The following is a 21,723-nucleotide window of genomic DNA, read 5'->3' as shown; positions in this document are numbered from 1 at the left end:
GGGGTAGGGGAGGCGGCTGATACGAGGCGAGCGAGAGCCGCGCAGAAGCGGGGACTGCATTAAATGGATTGACCACTGAGCAGATGTGGATGGGAGAAGGAGAGATAGAAAGAGGTGGAGATCGAGAGGACAGCGAGGGAACATGTTTATTGATCTGCCGGTAACATAAAGCCGAGTATATGGAGGCAATCCCCTCCCCTCTGTGAGCATAAATTACAAAAAACGAGAAAGGGAAAGGGGCGGAGGAGGAGAGGAGGGGGATAAATCCCACAGAGATACAAGGACAGACTCTGCAGCCGAACAAACGGCTCAGGAAGATTTGCAACAGAATCTAAGACTCACGCAAACACAGACGCAGAAAAAACCTTGACAAATCTCAAGCTAACAAAGACAAAATAACTTTAAAAAAATCACAGTGACGTCTATCCAACAAGAAGAAAAAGCAACCTGAGACTTATTTTTATGTTTCAGGACAAATTTGCATCTGCTCCCACATTTTAATAGATAAAAATGAGGAAGAAATTTAAGTAACTTACTTTATGATAATAAATTAGATAAGTTAATAGATCCAACTCTACACAAGCTTAACGGCCCTTTGAAATCCTCAAGTTCATAATCAAGAAGAAATATAATCACAAAACCCTAATAAAGGTGTTGTTGCTCATTTTGACCACATTCATCTGAAAATAAACAATCAGAAGCATCTTAAAATCTTTAATCCACTTCGAATTTAATGACATTTTGCCATGGAGTCAAGAGTTTTCTTTCTAAAACATGAGCTGATTTTTGTAAGAGCAGCTTCTTGGCCGTTCTTCTTGATTTGTGATTTTTATATAACAGAACATGTGAAAGTGGTAAAAATTACCTTTTCATACCATGAAGGTTTAGAAAACTCACCAGCCGGCTGCTTTGCGTCTGCACCAGCGTTTTTCACCTTTTATTTACATTTTCTTAGTAGAAAAGCAACACTACAAAAAACTTCCTACAAAAAACTAAGAAAATTAAAAAGTATCATCAAAACAAACGGCAAAATGTTCTTTTTCCATTAAATTGTTAAAATATCACAATATTTTTATCACTGCCCTTCGTTAAGTATGCTGAAGTGATTTTAATAAACTCAAACTGTGATCCAAGTAACTTATAATTCCTTGAAACTTGGCTGTTATCCCCTGGCAAGAGGCTTTGATTCCAATGATAATTATTTTTACAAAATGCATCATTAAGTGTTTCCATTTTCCTTTTTCTCTCGCTCTTCATGCATTACCCAGAGTGCACTGTGCTCCTGACACCAGGACAATAAAGATGAGAGAGTGGGGGGAGGATCTCCAACCACAGACAATAGAAGCTGTCTGTCAATTAGAAACGCTAATTATTAGCCGAACAGGAAGAGACGCCAGAAACAGGACTGAAATAATTTCCTCAAATTGTTTGATATTTTATTTTAACCATCTCATTCTGGCTCCATGCTACTATTTTTACAGTTTAGCTAGCTGCTCTGAATCAGGATCTCTTTCCTCTGCGTTCTGTGCCAACGAGGAGAAATACACCTCCCGAGTAGGAATGACATCATCTCTCCCCTCAGCAACCAATCGGAGGCGAGCACATGGAGAAGAGCCTTCAGAGAGCGCTATGTACACAAGAGAGACGGAGAGGAACGCAGGGAAAGAGGCAGAAAACCAAAATGGGAGGCTGGTGGACAGAGCAGATAGTTACTGGGATGAAAGGATGAATCAAACACACACAGACCTGCAGAGACTCAGCCATTAAACCCCACCAGTTCATATGAATGAAATTACAGATCACTGAATGGATTAAAGACTCTCGGCTTAATGGATGGGGTCTGTCAAGTGAGTGCATGCAGTATATCTGTGCTTGCATTAAAAAGAAGAAGTGTGTAAGTGTAAGTGTGCACTAGCTGCAGCTTTCTTCCTTTTTGCATACATGTCTGCTCTGCTGGGCTTCAAAGCCTCAGTCTTAATAAATGAGCCCAGAGATAAAGTCAATGGGTAACTAAAAGATGAAACAAATAAACACACTGCACAGAAGCACACTTTTAAAGCCAATCTGGCCTTCCTATTGCACTGATACTTTTATTATACTTACTTACTTTTCACCCACACAAACAAATTAGTGTGATTCAATAAGAAAATACATGTTTTCAGTTTAGATGCATTTAAGAAATAAATTTTCAACGTTTAGTTTATATATAGTTTTCAAAAGTCTGAACTGGAAGTGATCAGCGCCATCTTGGTAGGCAAACGCAGTGCCAAGACCAACAAAAAGAAAGGATACGGACACTCTGGACCGACGTGCAAGACAAAGATACATAAACAAAATGGCTGCTGTTGGGATCCGATCTCATACTACAATATAATTCACTACTTAGTGAACATAAAGAGTTCGCAAAACATGGAGGAGCTTCATGGATCTTTGTTTATTGTTGTCATAGCCACTCCGTACCTCCTGTACCTACCAAAATGGCCGTCGGCTACAAAGTTCCTGGAAGTGTGACATCACATGAGGACTATGTATAGGTAGCAGGTCAGAGTGAATCAAATGAAACCTGAAATATTGGTTATTGAATCAATTTAACATGTTTGGACAAATACAGAACAGAAAAAAATTATTTGGTAAAAAGTCTAACTGATCAAATTATCAATCATTTAATTTTTTTAAATTTATAACATCAGATGGACCAAAATATGAAGTTAAGTGGAAATATTTTATATTTTTAAGGACAAAATTGACAATAATTTATATAAGTAACAAAAAACAACAAGAAAATGTTTCCAAATCAGTTTCTTACAATAAAAAAAAACTTATGAAACTTTAACAAAAACTGCTGGTCTGTGTCTGTGTCTGGTAAATTTTTGATTAAATTTTGATTTGTTTCTCATTCAGTGGGTAGAAAATCCAGAAATTTTACTCGAGTAAGAATACAAATACTTCATAATAAAATTACTCAAGTAAAAGTAAAAAATAAAATGCACCTCAAAGTAAATTTTTCCAAAAACGTTACTGAAGTAAACTGAGTCTGTAGGTCTGCAGATTTGAAATGCAGTGCAGGAATCAGCACAAACCAAACATGTTTCGGTTTTTAAAGAGACAGTCGCCTCTGACGGTTCGTCTGAAAACGGCACAACTCACACGAACTTTCAGGACGTTTAGGCATAACTGAACATAAAGATGTGGACTGTGTGAGCAAAACACCGAGCAGGATAGACGTCACACAGGAAACGCTTCCTGGAACATTCTCTCTGCAGCCGTGTGTTTGTGAACACGAGTCGGGTAAAGTCAGGTGAATGTCTTAAACGCAGAGAAAGGCAGAATAAGAGAATAAAAGCAGCAAGGCAATCATGCAAATATGAAAATAAACAGAACATACTGGGAGGTTGAATTGTGATTTAAAGATTTTTTAGAAAATATTACTAATTTAAACAGGCAACAAACAACAGGAAACAGCCGGCAGACAACCACACATGCTGCGCAGTGTGCCGTAGCCAGACACAAGGCATCCTGTGTGTACAGTCGGGTGTGTTGTGTGAATATTTGGGGATGTCTTTCACCCTGAGGTTGCTGAGACCAAAAGTCTACTGGGAATCAGTAGGCCAGGTTAATCAGTCTACTGTCCCATGCCTACAGTGTGCGGTCAAAGGCAGTTTTTAAATGCAGCTCACATCTAATCAGTTCTGTCAGCTCTGCAACACACTGATGCAACCATACATCCAGCTAAAGCAGCGTTTCTCAAACTTATCCCATTTAACAAACACTCACGGACCACCTAACCTTAAATTGCCCTCTGCACTAATAACTTCTTAAAATACACAACCTGAAATTAAAATATTAGTCTCTTAACTCTTTGTCTTTATTCTTCTGTGACTCCACAATAAAACCATGAACACGTCGATTTGGTCCGAGTTATTGTGATTCTGAATTTATAGATTCGAAGCTTTCCAATGTTGAAAATCAAAAAAGTTCTTCACTACAAGTGTTGTGTGCACTAATAACGTTTTACAGCTATTTATAACTTACAAACATAATAAAACAAAAATACACTTGAGTTGCTTTGGTAGAGAGTCCAAAGTAAATAATTTTATTTTAGGTGTTCAGATGCAGTTGGTCAGTGTGGGGCGCAGCGCTGCACACAGTGCTTTGATTTTGACTTTTTGGCAAAGGAATTGCACTCTTTATTGAAACATGTGGAACAGTTACACAAACATTCAGAACATTTTCTCTCGTTTCTTGAGAAACATTTAGCCCACTTAAACCTGGGGCTGAGAGTGCAAATTGTATGTGCGTTGGGGTGTTGTGCTTGGGAGACTGTGTTAGGAAAACGCAGCGCCTCTTGGGGCTGGAACCCTGAACAGAACAAACAAGATGCCTTTTGCGCATAAACGAATGAGTGGCGGCAATCAGGTCTCCCTGCTTCTGATGCCTCTCTGTTGTCACGCCGTCTCACGTCGTTAGGATGACTGAGGCTTTTTCTTCCGAGACGTCAAATCTCGTTGAAAACCCGGAGGGGGGCCTTTGCTCCAAGCCGACTGGCGGGGAGTATGCTTTTTCAACGGCTGTGAAATTGTAGTGTTCAGAGCTGCGGGGGGTGCTGCTCTCTTAGGTGGTGCCGGTGTCGTCACCGGCTTGCGTGCGCTCATGTTGGACCTGGACCTAGCGTCACGTCTGGGAATGATGCAACGAAGAGCTTCAGTTTGCTTTTTCTTAAGCTCGAACTTCGCTTGGATTGCATCAAAAAGCCCAAAAAGCCCATCTGTTGACACCGGCTCATCCAGGTATATGGCCCTGTCCCTATCGGGAACGTCAGAAAGCGTTAGCCATAAGTGTCTCTGAGCAACCACTGTGGAAGCCATCCCCCTCCCCAGTGAGAGCGCAGCACAGCGGGATGTGCGAAGAATATAATCAGCAGTGATTCTGATCTCATTTAAGAGGGGGATCAGATGGCTATCAGGAGGCATCTGAGCCCCTAGCTCGGACAAGCACATAGCTTGATAAGTTTGAAGCATGGTGGCCGAGCTCAGGGAGCGAGCAGTGGTTGCTTGAGCGCGATAGGTCTTCTCCAACTGAGATGCGGAAAACCTGCATTGTTTTGAGGGCAAGGTGGCAGAGCCGCCCACACCATGGTTGTATGATGGCGCCAGGTAAGCTGCCAAGGACGCCTCCATCGGTGGTAAATTAACCAGACCCGCTTTGTCAGCACCCTCCAGGTCCACATACTGCCCGTAGCCAGGCACTGTAACACGCGTGGACAACGGTTTTTCCAGGACGACGTTAGCTCCGAGACAAAATCTGGGAACATGGGCAGGCGGTTTTTAACCGCAGCTGGCTCCGTCGGAAGGTAGAATCCAGTGAAACGGGACACCTTCTGAGCAGGAGGAGGGGTGGGCCACTCGACGTCTAACTTATCAGCTGCACGACGGCAAAGGGAAAGGAACGATGTGTCGTCCTGACCCACCGCAGATGGACACTGACCCGCGGAAAAGTCGTCATCTTCCGAAAGACTGTGACTTTCCAGGCCGATGTCTAGCACGTCATCATCACCCTGAGCCTCGAGGTGATAATGAGATGGCGCTGCGTCCTGTACCGTTTCGGCTAACCCGTCCACATACTCCAAATGGTCTGCCCAGCTGGAAGTGGAAGCTTTGGCCCCTTCATCCTCGTCAGACTCGGACGAAACCGGATTCCTAGACTCGGACAGCAAGGGGTCTTGTTGTGACACGGTAGCCCGTCCCAGCACTTTCTGCACAAACTTGACCCGCCGTTCAAGCGTGGAGCGCCGAAGCTGGCTACAAAAAGCACAAGCGGTCGGCTCCGACAACGCTCTTCTGGCGTGGACAATTCCAAGGCAGACGGGGCATGCCTCGTGCTGGTCCTTTTCGTGAAGCGTGAAGCCGCACTCCTGAGGACAGGGGCGAACGGAAGACTTCTGCTTCGCCATTTTTTGCTTCGTGCTCATCCCGAACCACGAAACCAAAAAAAGTAAAAAATAGACAAACCGAAGAAACAACTAGCGCTCAGCGGGTAGACACGCTAACCAGAAGGCAGCAGTAGCTAACACCAACAGGAGCAGTTAAGCTAGTTTTGGAAAAGAAAACAAGAGCGATGCTATCTAGCAGCAGCTAGAAAGCACGGATTTGAAGTTAGGTGTTCTCAGCGAGGTGAAGAGCGTAAGAACTGAATAATGACTGTGATGGGGGTGTATTTATATGCAGGCGGGGCCTGCCACCCATCATCACACGTCATTTGCCTTACGGCGTGATTAAAGGTGTCTTCAGTTAGGCCACGCAGGGCGTGATATCCCATACTCTATGTGTTGTACCGAGTGAATCGACTGAAAGGGAACTGGTGCAATGTCCTAAAATCATTAATAAATAAATTAAAAATAAGTGGCCCAGGCACTGAGCCTTGGGGTACGCCTGTATTCATAATTTCTCACCACTTTAACAGTGATTGGGTTTACGGCGGAGAAACTATGATATAACCCTGTGTTTATTCCTTCGGTGTGTTTCAGTGGGATTGAGTTCAGGACTTCCTGCTACTTAAAATCAACCCTTCCCTTTCCGACTGGTCTCTGCAGAGAAAAACGAAAAGAAACAAAAACAACTCGAATGACCCAACACCATTAGCCTGCTGTGCATGCAATAGGTCGTTTTATTACAATTTCCCTAAAAGAAAACTGTAAAAAATAAAAGTTGATGTGATGAACATAACAGATAAAAATCCCCATTTCTATCCAAAGACAGACAAATGAGAAGACAAGCAAGTGATGAGAAGATAAAAAAATTCAGACGAGGAGAAAAAGAGGGCTGGGGTAAAAACTGCCAGTGGGATTTCACAAGGTGAAAAGGAGGTAAGACAGGAGGATTAAAGGCTTTGTTTTTCTGCAGGACACATGTTATGTTTGACAGAGGCTCACCTCAGCTTTTCCTGACAACTATTAAATCTGCTTCTGTTCTGAAGCTTCAACTGCTCCCTGGTTTTCAAGTTAATCTAATCGCAGCCTGAAATATTATCAAGCAGATGCCCAAAAAGAAACGGGGAGGATAAAGGTTAAGCAGCTGAGAGGGAGGAGACAGAGGAGGGAATATAGAGTGGGAGATCAACAAGGTTGTCATGTTAGTGCTGGTGATGTAATCCCTAAAATTAGCAGCAACAACAGCCACAGACAGTGGTGCACTGTGCTGCCCAGCTTGTGCTGTACTCTACTGCACATGCAATCATGCATGCTGTCCACACGATTAATAGAGTCAAAATATGAGGCTAATGTAGGTCAGAGGTTAAACAATCAAGCCTTTAAACCACTTATTAGTTCAGATAAGCAAGAAATTAGTTAATAGGAATCTTCCAAATTAGTAAAGTGATCGCGAATAAATTACTTCTCAATTATTTTTGAAGTAATGCAAAGAAAAAGCCACAATAAAATGGTTTAGGCCACATGTGTCAAACTCGAGGCCCATGGGCCAAATTCAGCCCGCCATCACTTTTTATGAATTGATTGATAATTTTATGAACAAGTTTTATCAATACATTCTGGCACAACTGGCCCTTTAAGGGCATTCATGATCTTGATTTGGCCCAAAACAAAAATGAGTTTGACAGTCAAGGTTCAGACGAAGCCATGTTTGTGTGTTAGAATGGAGCAGTCAAATCCAGCCCTGCAGCAGATGGTAACAACACACTTCCAAAGTACAAATGACTGCAAGAGTTTGTAAAAATGTGTCATTTTTTCCACTTTGCACTACTTTTAATTCCTCTATTACATTAAAAAATGTGTAAAAGTTCAAGGAGTGTGAATACTTCAGTGAGTTTGGGTGTGTGAGGCTGTTTGAATGTACCAGTTCAAGAACAGTTTGAGTATTTTTGAGCCTTGGTAACAATTTGAGGAAGTAAACAACCCACAGATTAGAACATGAGGTTTGGGTCTGGTTGCCAGTTCCATGGGTAATGGCTTATGCATATGTTTCACTTGCTGGCAATGATTTGTGGTTGCACAGAGAATTAACTCAGAACAAAAGCAAAGAACTTTAGTTTAATAGTGGTTTCTACAGTAAATTTCTCCATTTGCTTGATACCCAGTACTCTCTATTTTAAGAGCTACTTACCACCAAAAAGCGAACAAAATGTCCCAACTAAAGGAGTAAAAAGAACCACATTTTAAAGCATAACCTTTTCAGCTCATTTGTTGGCTTTCTAACCTGATACAGATTTTCCTGCACAGAAAACTTGATGCCACCATTGAGAAAATAACTGAAAAACTTTAATATTTACCTTTTAGTTTGTTATAGAGACGTTGAGAGGCAAAATCACGTGTGCAAGGCAATGACTAGCATTGGTTTAATCTGTTAAATTGTCAACATAACGAGCTAAATCTTAGATATATGCGTAATGTACAAATGAAATTAATTGTCAACATGATGACAACTAGATAACGGCAGGAAAAAAGTTTCATTAAAATATATATATAGAGAGGGAGAGAGAAGTAGGTCACTCATGCTAGCTTGACTGTAACAACCTTAACGTAGATGTGCTGGCAATGGGTCTGTGTGTGCAGCACAGAGAGCAAGAAAAAAAGAAGAATAGGCAGAATAGGAATGGTTCTGAGTTATTTTTCAACAGTTTTTCTGCCTTATTTTCACTTTGCTGTGGCGCGCTGCACTAAATTAATAATCCCTACATCTTGAGATTTAATTTTGTTCACTAAGTTGTTCTACCGCGACACGATATGGATGACAAGTTAAAGAATCATCTTATTGCCCTCCAGTGTTGTGCGCATGCGTGGATCTGCCAATAACATGCAGCGTTTCTGTAAAAAAAGAAGAGCAGCTGTCATTCACGTCAGCTGCTTTAGAGAACCAGTACCAGGTATTGGCATAATTTTCAACTATGAATACTAAAATTGATCAAGTACTAATGTAAACAATGTTAAAGTGACCTTCACTTCATACTCTTTTCTGAGACATCATTTTGATCTTCTGGCTCTGATTAGGTTTTCCTGTTCTCTTAGTTTCTGACTCTCCATCTTCTCTGGGGTTTTACCGAGCTGAGCAGGGGTAGAAAAATCCCCCAGGGCTAAACTGGTCCCATGTGAGTCCAGATGGGAAGAGACAAGATGAGAACTGGATGCAGATTTCAGACACAAGCCTTCCAGGACATGTCAGCTCAGCATGAGAACCACGTCAAGAAGGAAACACTCATAAATAATATGCATAATGCTTTAATGACACTAATGACAATAGCATTGATGGGGAATATATTAACAAAATCCTGACAGCCTTTATGTTTCGTTTTGATGACAAGCAAAACAAAAGTTATTTCCCAATCATACAAACGCAATCAGTGCTGAAAATTCACTTTTTAAACAACACAGACACTAAAACTGTTGAAATGTCTCAAACAAGTACATTATTTAAAAGCTGCTTCTACAACTGCAGGTGCTTTTAACCAGTCAATGAAAAGTTATCAAAAATACCATATTAGACTCAGTCTTCTTTACCCTTTCCTTGATTTCTAAATGTTCAGATATTTATGTTTCCATCAGGTTGACTCCGTTATGACAAAGCACCCTGCTGAGTCACACCAGTGACTTGTCAGCCACATGAAGAGTGCAACTTTAGATTTCACCTGACTGTAAACGGTGACTTCAGTCTCTAAGGGACGATCATGACGAGCCAAAGCTCATCAAAACAAGAAAATGATGCTACAAAACACAGCATCATGGTCATGTAATCCCAAACAGAAACAGCTCCAGGATTGGTGCATGAGAGTCCATTTTGTTTTGACTAAAGTGAAAGTGTGAAAAGTTGAAGCATCATTGTATGACTTCATAAAAATTAGGTAAGGCTTTAGAACTAATCAATTATTTAAATCTTAAACTTTTTCACATTCTATGTTTTACAGCAACAAAATTAATTTTGTTTTATAGGATTGTAAAAAAAAGTTGTTTTTTTATAAATACAAATCTGAAATGTTTTGTGGTTTATGCTTTTGAGATATCAGTCAACCAATTTTCCCATCCAGAGACTGGATTAAGATCTGGACTTTGACTGGAAAAGAGGCCAGATTTGCATATTGATTGATTAAAATGACTTGGTAGGTGTGCAGATTTGCCACATTTGTTTCAGTTTTAGATGATGATTTGAACAAGGCTTTGTTGTTTCTTTAGGATATTGTTTTATATGTCGACTTTGCTTATCCCTCCTCCAAAACACTCTTGCCTGGTGTGTTTTTCTATCCTGTTTAAACAGCATTTCTAAGAACACCTGAGAAATAATTGCATTGACACAACATATTAACATGCTGCTGTGCAGATAAAAAACAAATAGAACTGTAAACGATGTAGTGAGCATGCCAGGCCAGTAGGGGGCGGTGAAAATTTGCGAACTTTCTGATCCAGTGGACTATTTTTGCAACTCTTTGCTTTAAAATGGCAAATGAAGAGGTGCAGCAATAAACAGGTAAAAACTGGACTGACTTCTAAATGTTTTCGGTTCACTTTTAAACCCGTTTTGAACGGGTTTCTAAAACGTTTCCCTCTGGAGTCCGTCGTCAAACCAAACCAAATCGCTGTTAGCATATAATCAAAAGACAAAAGGTTGTCGTTTAAGTTTAAACGGTTGCAGTATTCCTGATGTTTGGTGAAATTAAATTAGACACAGATAAACTGTAGCTAGTAATTATGTGACCTTCGAAAACTGATTGCACTGGATTTTAACTGGAAGTATATCAAAAAGGAGTGAGTACATCAGTTCAGTGTGATGATGATTTTTATTTGCTTTTGTTTGTTTTATTCTATCAGATACCAACATAATATGAATATGAATATCAAGAATCTCAGGATCTGTCACCTCAAAGTTATTTCATACTCGTAGTGGAGCTGGTTTCGCTGGTAATCCAACTAAGATATGTCAGGTTACCCGTTACTATAAACTAAATGCTTGATTATGTTCTGGGAGGAAAAACAACACAACATGTCAGACATCTCAGCCTCTGACACAGGAAGGTAGCAAACCACAAATTCTGCATCCGACGTCTGTGTCTTCCGCTGAACGTTAAAGAAAGTCACTTCCTTCAGAGAACCGAGAAAACTGCCTCACTGTCCACAAGCTCGTTCAAGACAAACACTTAGCAACCCGTAAACAAAAGCTAAAAATCAGAAACTCAAGTCTCACAACAGGCTATTCAGATGACAACCTGATACAAATACCAATAAATCTGTATGGCAAACTCATTCTTCGCAGGCTTCATTCAGTGTTGGGTTGAAGCATTGTGTGCAGAGGGCTGAGCCTGTTCTGGATTAATGATCCAGAGGTGACGGGGAGCAGCCTGGCTGTAAAAACCCTCAGCGTGGGTTTCCCCCGCAAGGCAAATGAGGTGATGGCTGCTTATCCATCCTCTCCAGCACAGGACAGACAGTCACTCTGAGGGTTCTGGTATCTAAATGAAGGACCTTTCTCTGCTTATTACAACATGTAGGGGTGTGTATGTGTGTGTAGCGAGTCGTTATTGAATCCCAGCAGTCTGCTGCTGATCTTCTGCCTCACTGGTCCAAAAATCTGTATTTTATCTTAAATTAAACAACAAAAAAGCTAAATGTGCAAGTTGTAAACATGTTTACACATTTTCTATCATTCACAGACTTCCTGATTATGATGATGATTTACTGGTGGTAGTGTGTGGGTGTGTGTGTGGGGGGGGGATGGGTGTGTGTGTGTGTGTGCGTGTGTGTGTGTGTGCGTGTTCTTCTTAATTCATACATTCAGAGACTCCATTGACTCCAAGTCGAAGCATTAAGAGACGGAGAGACACCAGACGCAGTGCAGAACAGAACAGTGATAATGGATTACTGATGTTATTATGGTTCAGTAAGAGCTGCAAACATCTTCTGATCTAATGCCAGAACTACACTTCACTTCTGCATAGTGGATGCATTTATGCGTGATATGTACTTTTAAAGCATCTGTTATGCTATGAAAAATAAGACAGTTAAAGCTGCAGTACGTAGCTTTTATTAAAAAAATATGTAACCGTCACCATGTTATGATATTTTAAAATAAGACAAATAATCTGTGAAAAGATGGATCTTCACCTTCACATGAGCTACTATTGTCATTTGAAGAAATGAACCAAAAACAACCAATCAGAGTCAAGAGGAGGGGCTTAGCACTGTCAATCACCATCAAGTACTCGCTGCAAAATGTGCTAATAGAAGAGAAACAACCACCGTTACAGGAAAATGAATTTATCTACCATCATTGTTCTCCGTTCTAACTAGCCTTAGCATTCATGACAGGCTATGCTAGCTTGCAGCTATGCTAGCTTGTAGCTAGCATAGCATTATATATTACTACATAGTAATTTTATTGTAAATGATAGATAAACAAATTCATTAGAATTGAAAGTTTATTGATCTTTGAGAATGTGTTCTGGCATTATTATGCCTTCATAGTTCTTGAAAATGGTCTCAAAACAACAACGTTATCGTTTATCGCAGAAACTTTTGGGACAATTTATCGTAAAAATGTGTTTACTGTTCACTAATGCTGTCACTTTAAGGCATATGTGACTGTACTGTTGCCTAAACCAGAATGAAAAATAAAAAGTCTTGTAAACCTGTCTCTGTCCTGCAAAGTTTTCCTTAACCCTTGTGTAAATCAGCATGTTGTGGTTCCCAACATGCATCTTGTGATCCATCTGTTCGCCACATTCCTATCAGCCACCCACAGCGCAAGCAGACAGCGGCGTGCACATGTGTGTGGCGACATCAAAACTAGCTGCTTTTCTCAACACGACCTGCTTCCAAACAACAGGTGTCTGATTCAGGTGGGCACTATCTACGCAATCATCTGCACACACACAAACCAACAGAAAAATAACCCAACATGTCAAGATGAACGCGTGAAATATTGTTGAATTACTTCCTACCTTGTTGTTGACATAATCCTGAGGTTGAACACAGCAGAAAATATGTGGAAAAAGGAAAGAAATGAGATTTAAAAAGTATGCCAAGAGCCCTACACATGTCGCAGCTCAGTAATCTCTTGTGATACAGTTTTTTATATGTGCTACTAGCTCCTCCTGCTCTTCTGTCAGCTTGAATTTAATCCCAAAGTTCTTCTCTAATTCTAAGTATTTGCAGGACATTGATTTTGTCCTGATTTTCTGCTCTGCCAGCTTATTGGAGTGGAAAGGATTTGATTTTTTTTTGTGTCCAAAGTTGAGATGTTTGACTTTAACATCTCATCAAATCAATTCATTTTATGGGGATTTTATGTGAAAGACCAATTGCAAAGATGGAAAAGGATAAACGGCTTTAAAGGGCTGCTTTATAACGTTTTTACTAGCTGGTGGCTGAAAAACGTATTAGTCGATATAAATGATAATTGATTAGTTTTTTGTTTTAAATATCTGAAATACTACCAAACTGGTTCCTTTTTAATCCACAGTTTCCACTCCACGCCGTTGTTTTTTATTTTTAAGCATTAATAAAGAACAAGTTAGACCTTAGGCCCTGTTTACATGACAAAGATCCAACAAAGTCACATTTAACATCATAGCGCAAATATCGTAAAAAATCCTTACAAATATTTCCAAATTAGCATCACAAAATATGTGATTTTGATCACAAAGACCACAAAACAATCCCAAACTCCTGGAGGAACTGCTATTTATTAATATTTTAACAGTTTAATGGGTTTAATCAATATATTCTGGCACAACCAGCCCATTAAGAACATTCAGTTTCTTGATACAATGAAACTGAATCTGGTTTAGATGGTTGTGTTTGTCAAAGAAAATCCCAATAAAATACAATGAGTTTGTGACCTCAAAGTGAAGAAATATAAAATGGTTGAAGGGGGGTGCTTTTTAAAGATGGGTGTGATGGTATTCTGGTATCTGAGAACTTTATACATAATTTTAAAAAGTAGAACAATCACCAGGAGACTCTAGGGTCAACAGAGGACTCGTTTAAACTCTCCATTACGGCCCTTTGCAGGCCCCCGGGGAGCCCAAGGTGTGCGCGCCAACGCAGTGCAGCAGCCTGCAGCTGCTTGTGTGTCTCCATATGATTAGCTGCAACTGTAACTGACACAACGCTGAACCCGGTGATCCTATCAGAGGGAGGGAACGTCGCTGGGGCGCACATGACTGTACGCAGTCTCAATGCCGAAACGGTCAAAGAGCAAACAGAGCCACCAGAGTTAACCACTCTGCAGAGAAACGTTTAAATCTTCAGCGTGTAGAAGTGACTCAAACGTCAGTCAGAAAATAACAATAAGGCGTATTAGCACTGCAGCTAGGCCTGTCACAATAACACATTTTGTACCAGAAGTTACCGCGATAACATATTGTCGTTACCAAGTATTTCTGGTCCAGTTTCTTAAGATTGGACAAAAATAACTTTTAACTGACTTTTCAGCTTGTTTTCAAGCAATAATTTCTTAATATTGATTTAAAAAACTGCTTGTTCGATTGGCAGATGATATGGGAAAATGTTTTGTTATAAGTGAAAATAATCTGCCAGTGGAAGTAAAACTTTTTCTGCAATTTTAAGGAATTATTGACTTAAAACAAGCTCCAATTTCTTGCTGAAAAGTTATTTGCATGTAATCTTATTTCAAGTGTACTAAGGTGTTTTCATTGGAAAATAGAAAAAAATTACTGGTAACATTTTGTGCTTTTGCAGTGAAATTCATTTAAGATTTAAACATCCAAAATATTTACACAAAACAACTGAAACAACAAATAAGGTCTTTGTAAACAGAATTATCCTTCAACAGAGGGGAAAGTTGAGGCCAAAGCACCAAAACCTTTTATCATTCTGTTTTTGGTAGAAAGAGAGAAAACAGAAAAACAACAAATCATGCAAATGGAAAAACATGAAGCTGATGCAGAAGAAATGTAGCAAAACATGACAGTAAATATACAAAAGGAACGTCTGAAAACTACAAAAACAAAAAGTCTTGGTGAGAGAAAAGGAAAAGAGGATAAGACACGGAAACGGAAATGATTGAGCTTGCTTTAGTTTCTCATGCGATTAATTGATTTGTTGCTTATTGCAACAGTCTGGTTGCTCTTTAGTTGGTGACAAGTGTTTAATATATTTTCATACAAATACACTGATGGTCCAAAACAACCAAGTATAAGTTTCCAATAGACGTAATGCGACTAAACCGGACCTTTAAAGATCTTTAAATCTTTAAAGGTTGCTGAACAAACCAATCAGCAGTAGCGTCGTCTTACCGTGTTGTTGTAGCTGGCTGGTTCTTGGCCATCGGTGATAAGTTCCCGCTCTCCTTTCGGGTTGACCCTCCTGAAGCGCCGCCTGGAGCGCCGCTGGGACCCGTCTCTCTGCAGGAAGCTGTCGTCCCCCTCGGTGCCGTTATCCACCTGTAACGTAAGGTCACAACTCTCAGCCACGGAGCCACAGCTGTTTGACCGATCCACGTGGTTCGACGCCTGAGGGCACGGCTCGGAGCAGCTCCGCTTCAGCAGTTCAGACCTCCGGACCTTTTGGACAACATTCTGATTTATAAAATCCAGATTCTGTTCCTCGTATTCCGAGTCTTGGGTGTCAGCTCCCATTAGATTCAAACAATCCGGGCTGGAATCTGGGAACTTGCTGAGTTCTTTCTGCTGCGGTTCCTCTTCGTCTCCTGGAGCTTCAGGAATCTGGCCCTGCTCTTCTGCTGGCTCCTGGTTGAACATCCAGTTCCTCCAGAGCGCAGAGAGCCGGTGCCAGCGCAGCACACTCATCCGGATTCAAGGACAGGATCAGAAAAACACATAAAAGCAGGAAACACCACAGGGGAGGGGGAAAAACCAAAACGGTTGCGCCAAGGTGTCAAAAAGTTTAAATCCAAAATCCTTCGCCGAGAAATCATCCAGGAAAGGTTGAAAAACCAAATAAATCACTCCAAAGGTTTCAGCGAGGAGTTTAGCAGCTCAACCAGATGCATAGTGACAAACTTACTCACGCGTCTTCTTGCTCACTCTGTCGCGCTTCGACACGCGCAGAGCATAAAGTCAGCCCACAGTTTCCTCCAGGAAGCCGTAAATACACAAATATCCTCAGCAGGCAGAAAAAACAGCGCAGTACACAGAATCCGGCCATACAATTCAGTCCCACAGGCGTTTTGTGCTGGTCAGTTTGTTGAAGGAAGAATTTGTTTTCGTTCTCCGTTGCATAATGGTAACTCAATAGCCTTATTATGTCAGTTAAAACCACATTGTTTATCAGGAAATCATGTTACAGAACCTATTGAACAATACTGCTTTGATTTTTTAATGTTATTTTTCACTTACTTTTTCCTTTCTTACATTCTGTTTTGTTTACTCTGATAGTTTATTGTTTTAAAATAGCTTGAACATTAATTTTGCAATATATGGAGAAAAACTGGGTGAATTACTACTTTCTCTCAGCTTTTTACAGCTGCTGCTGTCCACAAATTAATTATTTTACTTATTTGTTGCTTTGTAATTTGCTTTTTTGTGTCCAAGAACCATTAATTATCATTACTGGTAAATGATATGCTTTGTTTTGCTTAAAGAAATGCATAAAACACCTGATAAGAAGCATAAATGTGACTTCAGGACTCTGATTTTCTCCATTAAGGTCAAACTGTGTTGAGGAGATTTAAAACCAGAGCCAACACTGGATGAAGCAGTGCCTTTGTTAGCAACTTCAGTGTGCTATACTCGGGTTAATCATGTGAATTGACAGACATCTTGTACATAAAAACTCATGACGGCCCACAACAGGCAAACAGGAGGGCTAAAATATCAATATTCCTTCTGTTTTCATGAAAAACAAATGAATTTTAAAAATCTTTAAAGGCATAACTGAGTTAAATTTGAGGTGAAATCAGCTTTCATCAACCTTGTTACTAAAAGTAGAAATAACAATAATAAATAGTAGAAGTTAAAGTTTCCGTCAGATTTCAATCACAAGCACTTCTGGTTCCAAAAGCGAACTTGGGATAACTTTTCTCTGAACGAGTTATGTCGTGTTTTTATTTAGATAAAATAAAGACGAACCTCTGCAGTGGCTCAGATAACCCTCTGAGTTTAGACTTGCACGAAACAAAAGCACCAGGGATTGAATATTATCATTTCTGCTTCCTGAGAAAGAGGAAATAAAGGAAGCTCACAAAAAGAGGCATGCATGAGCATTCTTCTTTCCATGCACAAGAGAAAAGCAGGGGGCTGCAGCAGAGTCACACCGCACTGCGGCCAATCAGTTAATTGGGGCCATGGGAATAGACGAGGGAATGTGATCTGTGGCTCTTGTCATGACTCTGGTCACATGATAGACAGGAGTTACATTCACAGGCGCTCACTACGTCTGGGTTTGTGAGCCGGGAAATGGACGAAAGTACAACTGAAGAGGAAAAAACACGAGGTGATGCACAGATCAGATAGAGCAGGAATGTAAACCAGAAGATGAGTCGACGTGAAGCTCGTCACATAACGTTTTATTTTTGTGAGTTTTCAGAGGAAGCAGGAAATGTGGTAATTTTTCAAGACCATGGGACCAGTGGAGGTGGGTGGGCACAACGAGGCCTTCACCAGTCAGACATTCAGGCAGCGTTTGAGACGATCCCCTGTGATCGGCGACACATTTCTAACCTTTCATCATTACAGAGAAAGACAATACACTAATCTTATTACTGGTCCCATTTATCACTGGGTTTTAACCAGTTACTTCAGACCCGCCTAAAATAATGGTTCTAAGTCCAGAGACTGTCACTGAAAAGCTGCATCCAAATCAGCTTTTATTCTTTCTTAAACTTAAACAGTTTGAAAGAAAGAGACGCAAATCCTTTTATTAATTAATAAATTAATTTATTCAGTTGAGCCCAAAAGAAACTCTTTCAAAACAACAAACAGTAGTACATTTCTTAAAATAATGTTAAAGTGATGCATGAAAACTTGAAATGAAGCATTTTTATTAAATAAAATCTAGTTTTTTACAGTTTGCTACAGGAGTCGTAACTTCTGTTTGATTGTAGTTATTTGTTCATGAAAACATTAAAAAACGATGAACAAGACGAGGATTTGGATAAATTTTCCTTGTAATACAAGAAAAGGAAGAACAGAGTAATTTTATTCCCAAATAATATTTCTTTTTTAATTGAGCTCATTTTTGTGTTCTGCCCATAAATCCCCTCAGTGATGCAGTCAGCACCACTGCTGCTGTTTTTACAGCTCCAACAGTCTCTGAATGCACCCTGGGGGGTCGTTTCAGATTAAATATGTTGCTGAAAGAGCAACCTCTCTCCTATAAAACGCTCTCAATAATGAGACATTCCAAGGAATGTCGGGTTCCTGGCATCTGTGGATCAAGGTGAGCCTTCAAGGCTGGTTTTGGTTTGAAAAAGCCTCAAGGCTCTTCGACAAAGCAGCAACTTTTATTCAGCAACTAATCAGCCTCTATGATTTGTTGTCATTAGACAGCAGCGGTGACCTGCGACGGTGGATGGATGGATGGATGGATGGATGGATGGATGGATGGATGGATGGATGGATGGATGGATGGATGGATGGATGGATGGATGGATGGATGGATGGATGGCAACGGGTCGTGGGGTAAATGCAGTGAAAGGTCAACCGAAGGTAAAAACAAAACTCTGCTTTCAACTTGAGTTTTTCTCTCCCAGGTCTTTACATGAAGTGTTTCTGTTTTTTATGTGAGCAGGTGAAAAATGTTTCTCTTTCTATTTCTCGATAACGGTGTAACATATGGCCTCGTTTACGGTAACACTGCCAGATTTTTTTAATAATGGGATTTTATTTGACAATCTAATTTAATTGAACCTGAAAGCTGAAAGTCAAAACACTGAGTCCATGACACATTTTGGTGTTGAGCGTTTTTAAAAAGATGATTTGCTTTTATATTAGCAAAAAAAATCTGGGAAAATATTGGAGGGAAATAAAATATAAATGGAAAATAAATGCATTTAAAACAAAATTCTACGTTTTGCTGCTGGATAAACGGTTTTCCTGTATGTTTCTCCGTGATTAGCACTTTTAACAGCGCATACACGAGGATGATTGACAGTGCTAAGACCCGCCTCCTGGCTCTAATTTGTTGTCTTTGGTGCATTTTTTCAGATGCTATAGCAGCTTTTCACAGATTATCTGCCTTGTAAACTGTCACAAAATGGTGATGGTTTTAATGAATATAAAAAAAAAATCTTTATAAAAGTTCATTATTGCAGCTTTAAACATTTTAGATGAGTAGATTTATTCAACTTTAACGTACAATGGGTTAATTATTTGGTTTATTTCAACCAGATTCTTTATTACTTTCTGTATTTAAGTGTAATTAGTCAGGTGATGTTTTGTTTTTATGCTAAAAATCTTTTACAGAGTGCTGGTTAAGCATATTTCTGAACATCTCAAGCTGTGTCTTTGGTACTAAATATTAAACTCACAATGTTTTTGAAACATTTGGCTAAAATTGTCCAAGTCTGTGTCAGATATTCTAGTTCTATTTGTTTCATTTTCAGTGAAAGTGTGTTTTCCAGTAAGCGAGGGGAGTTTTCCCAGTAGACACAAACTGAGTTTTATGTAATAAAGCAGCAGGGAAGTAAGAGGGACAATGAAAATGTTGCAAATGATTACCTCAGATTTAAGTAAACAGAATGATGGCCCACCTCATAATTAGAACAGTTTCATCATGTTTCCCATGACTTAATCCTCAGACATAACATAAACAAAGACTTCCTAAAAGTCCATTTACTTTCAAACATCACAGAGTTCTTTGTTCTGACTGTTAAAGGACAATTTCAAATGAGTTTTTAATGGAAGCTAAGCATTCTGGGAAATAATTCCCACTCCTGTCGTTTTCTTCTTGCAGTTTTTTAAGCACTAATCTAAAAACTGTAGCTTATCTAACTCTTGGATATTTGACAAAATTAATAAAAAGTTAAAATAACTTACTGCTGTAAGTTTATCTTTCATAAACTCACACATTTGGGTTAAAACTTGCTAAATTTATTTGACTTAAACAGCAGAAGACAGTAGACACAACTAAATGCAGTAGATCTGACAGGAAAGCCTCCAAACTGCGAATCTATACAAGCATATTTCAACAACAACAGTCTAAAAACGTGAACCACCATCCTTATATATTTTAGCAAGATGGGGGAGGCAGATGGAGGGAAAAAAGAGAGAGATAAAACAGAAGGATTGGAGAGACAAAAAATGCAAACATCAAATAAAGATGAAAAACCGGACGGATATCAAAGAGCAGGACAGGAGGGATGAAAGAGAGCGAGCGGCATCGATACTCACCACAATCATTTCTGATGGCTCCAAAGTGATGCATTCACAGCCTCGCCTGCCCCCCAGCTGCTTGCCAAAACTGCAGAGAACAGAGACACACAGAAATACATAAGTATAAAATAAAACCAGACCTCAGACAATCTGCTCACACTGACCAGAGGCCAGATGCGTTCAGTCCCGGGCGCCCACCCACAGACCTGCACCGACATTAGGGCCCTTAAATTACCGTAATTACCAAATCATTACGCTGAGGCGGCTTTAAGCGAAAAATTATCCTGATATATATCTGCTGAATATCTTTTACTAAAGATGGTGCATCTGCTGGGAGTAAATACATGTGTTGTGTCAAACTCAAGGCCCAGGGGCCAAATCTAGTCCGCCGTAGGTATTTATGTGGCCCAAATTACATCAATAAGTCCCTCAAGTTTTTCACAAATCTGTAAAAACGGTCCGACGTTTCTAGAGAAAAATGTCGAGCATCTCACTTCAAAGTGCACACGTGTCGGAAAAAAAAAAATTACAAAATTCTGGAGGAACAGCTATTTATTGACATTTTAACAGTTTAATTGATTTTATGAATATATTCTGGCACAACCGGCCTTTTAAGGTCATTCAGATTTTTAATACAGATCAAAACAAAACTGCGTTTGACATTCCTGGTTTATCTGCGCTCAGATTTAACAACAACTCCAACAGCTGAGGGGCAAATTAGACCAGGTTTTAGATTCTGTTGTCATTTTTGAGACCAAGTCGTACTGAAAAAGATGAAATGAATTTATTGTATTGTCGCCTTGTTGCCATTCTTATGGTTTTATGTTATGCATGCTTGCTGCAAAAGGAATGTGAATTAAGGACATTTATGGAGAACATTTAGTATTGCGTGTGACCAACTGCAGACAAGAAGTCTGGAAAAAGACCAAACAGGCAGAATAAGCCAGATAAGGACATGCATAAATATAAGACTCATTCAGAGATCTACTGCCAAAACAAAATATAAAAAACAATCCAGCATCGAACTGTTTTGTACAAATTAAGAGTGCATGAATTCCTTTGCATTGTACACCAGAAAACACATCCCACCAACCAGTCTTTCCAAATCAAAACAAAGTTTGACCTTTTTAAGAACACGCAAATGCTTATAGATCCACCAGAACTCTAGTTTTACAGCAAGACACAGTTTTAGTCTTTTCTCAGAAAAAGGAAGTGAATGTCTGCTATTCATTTATGCTAACAGAGAAAAACAGTGAATGCAGACATTTTTAATCTGCTTCATATAAAAACGTGCAGATTGAAAGCTGATCATGTCTCTTCTGTGTGTATTTCGCTCCTCTGGGATTGGAAAAGCACTGATTCAGCATCGCTTATGGTTTGGATCTCATCGTAGAAACTCATGTCAGATCTCTTAATGCTTAACTAAACTGTTAA

The 21,723-nt window shown here is 39.8% G+C and overlaps 1 protein-coding gene across 13 annotated transcripts in view; it reads right to left on the bottom strand.

Moving 5' to 3' along the window:
• rapgef6 (Rap guanine nucleotide exchange factor 6) overlaps window positions 1-21,723 on the bottom strand; it is a 131,534-nt gene that overhangs the window by 69,238 nt on the left and 40,573 nt on the right. For 6 of the 13 annotated variants that reach the window (XM_023342269.1, XM_023342279.1, XM_023342274.1 and 3 more), the window contains exons 1-2: window positions 15,253-16,008; window positions 12,934-12,951 (exon numbers count right to left, since the gene is read on the bottom strand). In XM_023342269.1, coding sequence (XP_023198037.1) covers window positions 12,934-12,951; window positions 15,253-15,765 — 531 coding nt within the window. In that variant the 5' untranslated portion in view covers window positions 15,766-16,008. Of the gene's footprint in view, window positions 1-12,933; window positions 12,952-15,252; window positions 16,009-20,307; window positions 20,378-21,723 lie in introns of those variants that run through there. The other 7 variants (XM_023342276.1, XM_023342278.1, XM_023342277.1 and 4 more) reach the window with 3 other exon arrangements.

Source organism: Xiphophorus maculatus, chromosome 11 (assembly GCF_002775205.1).
Source record: "Xiphophorus maculatus strain JP 163 A chromosome 11, X_maculatus-5.0-male, whole genome shotgun sequence".
Taxonomy (NCBI): domain Eukaryota; kingdom Metazoa; phylum Chordata; class Actinopteri; order Cyprinodontiformes; family Poeciliidae; genus Xiphophorus; species Xiphophorus maculatus.
This window is presented reverse-complemented; position numbering and strand designations above follow the sequence as displayed.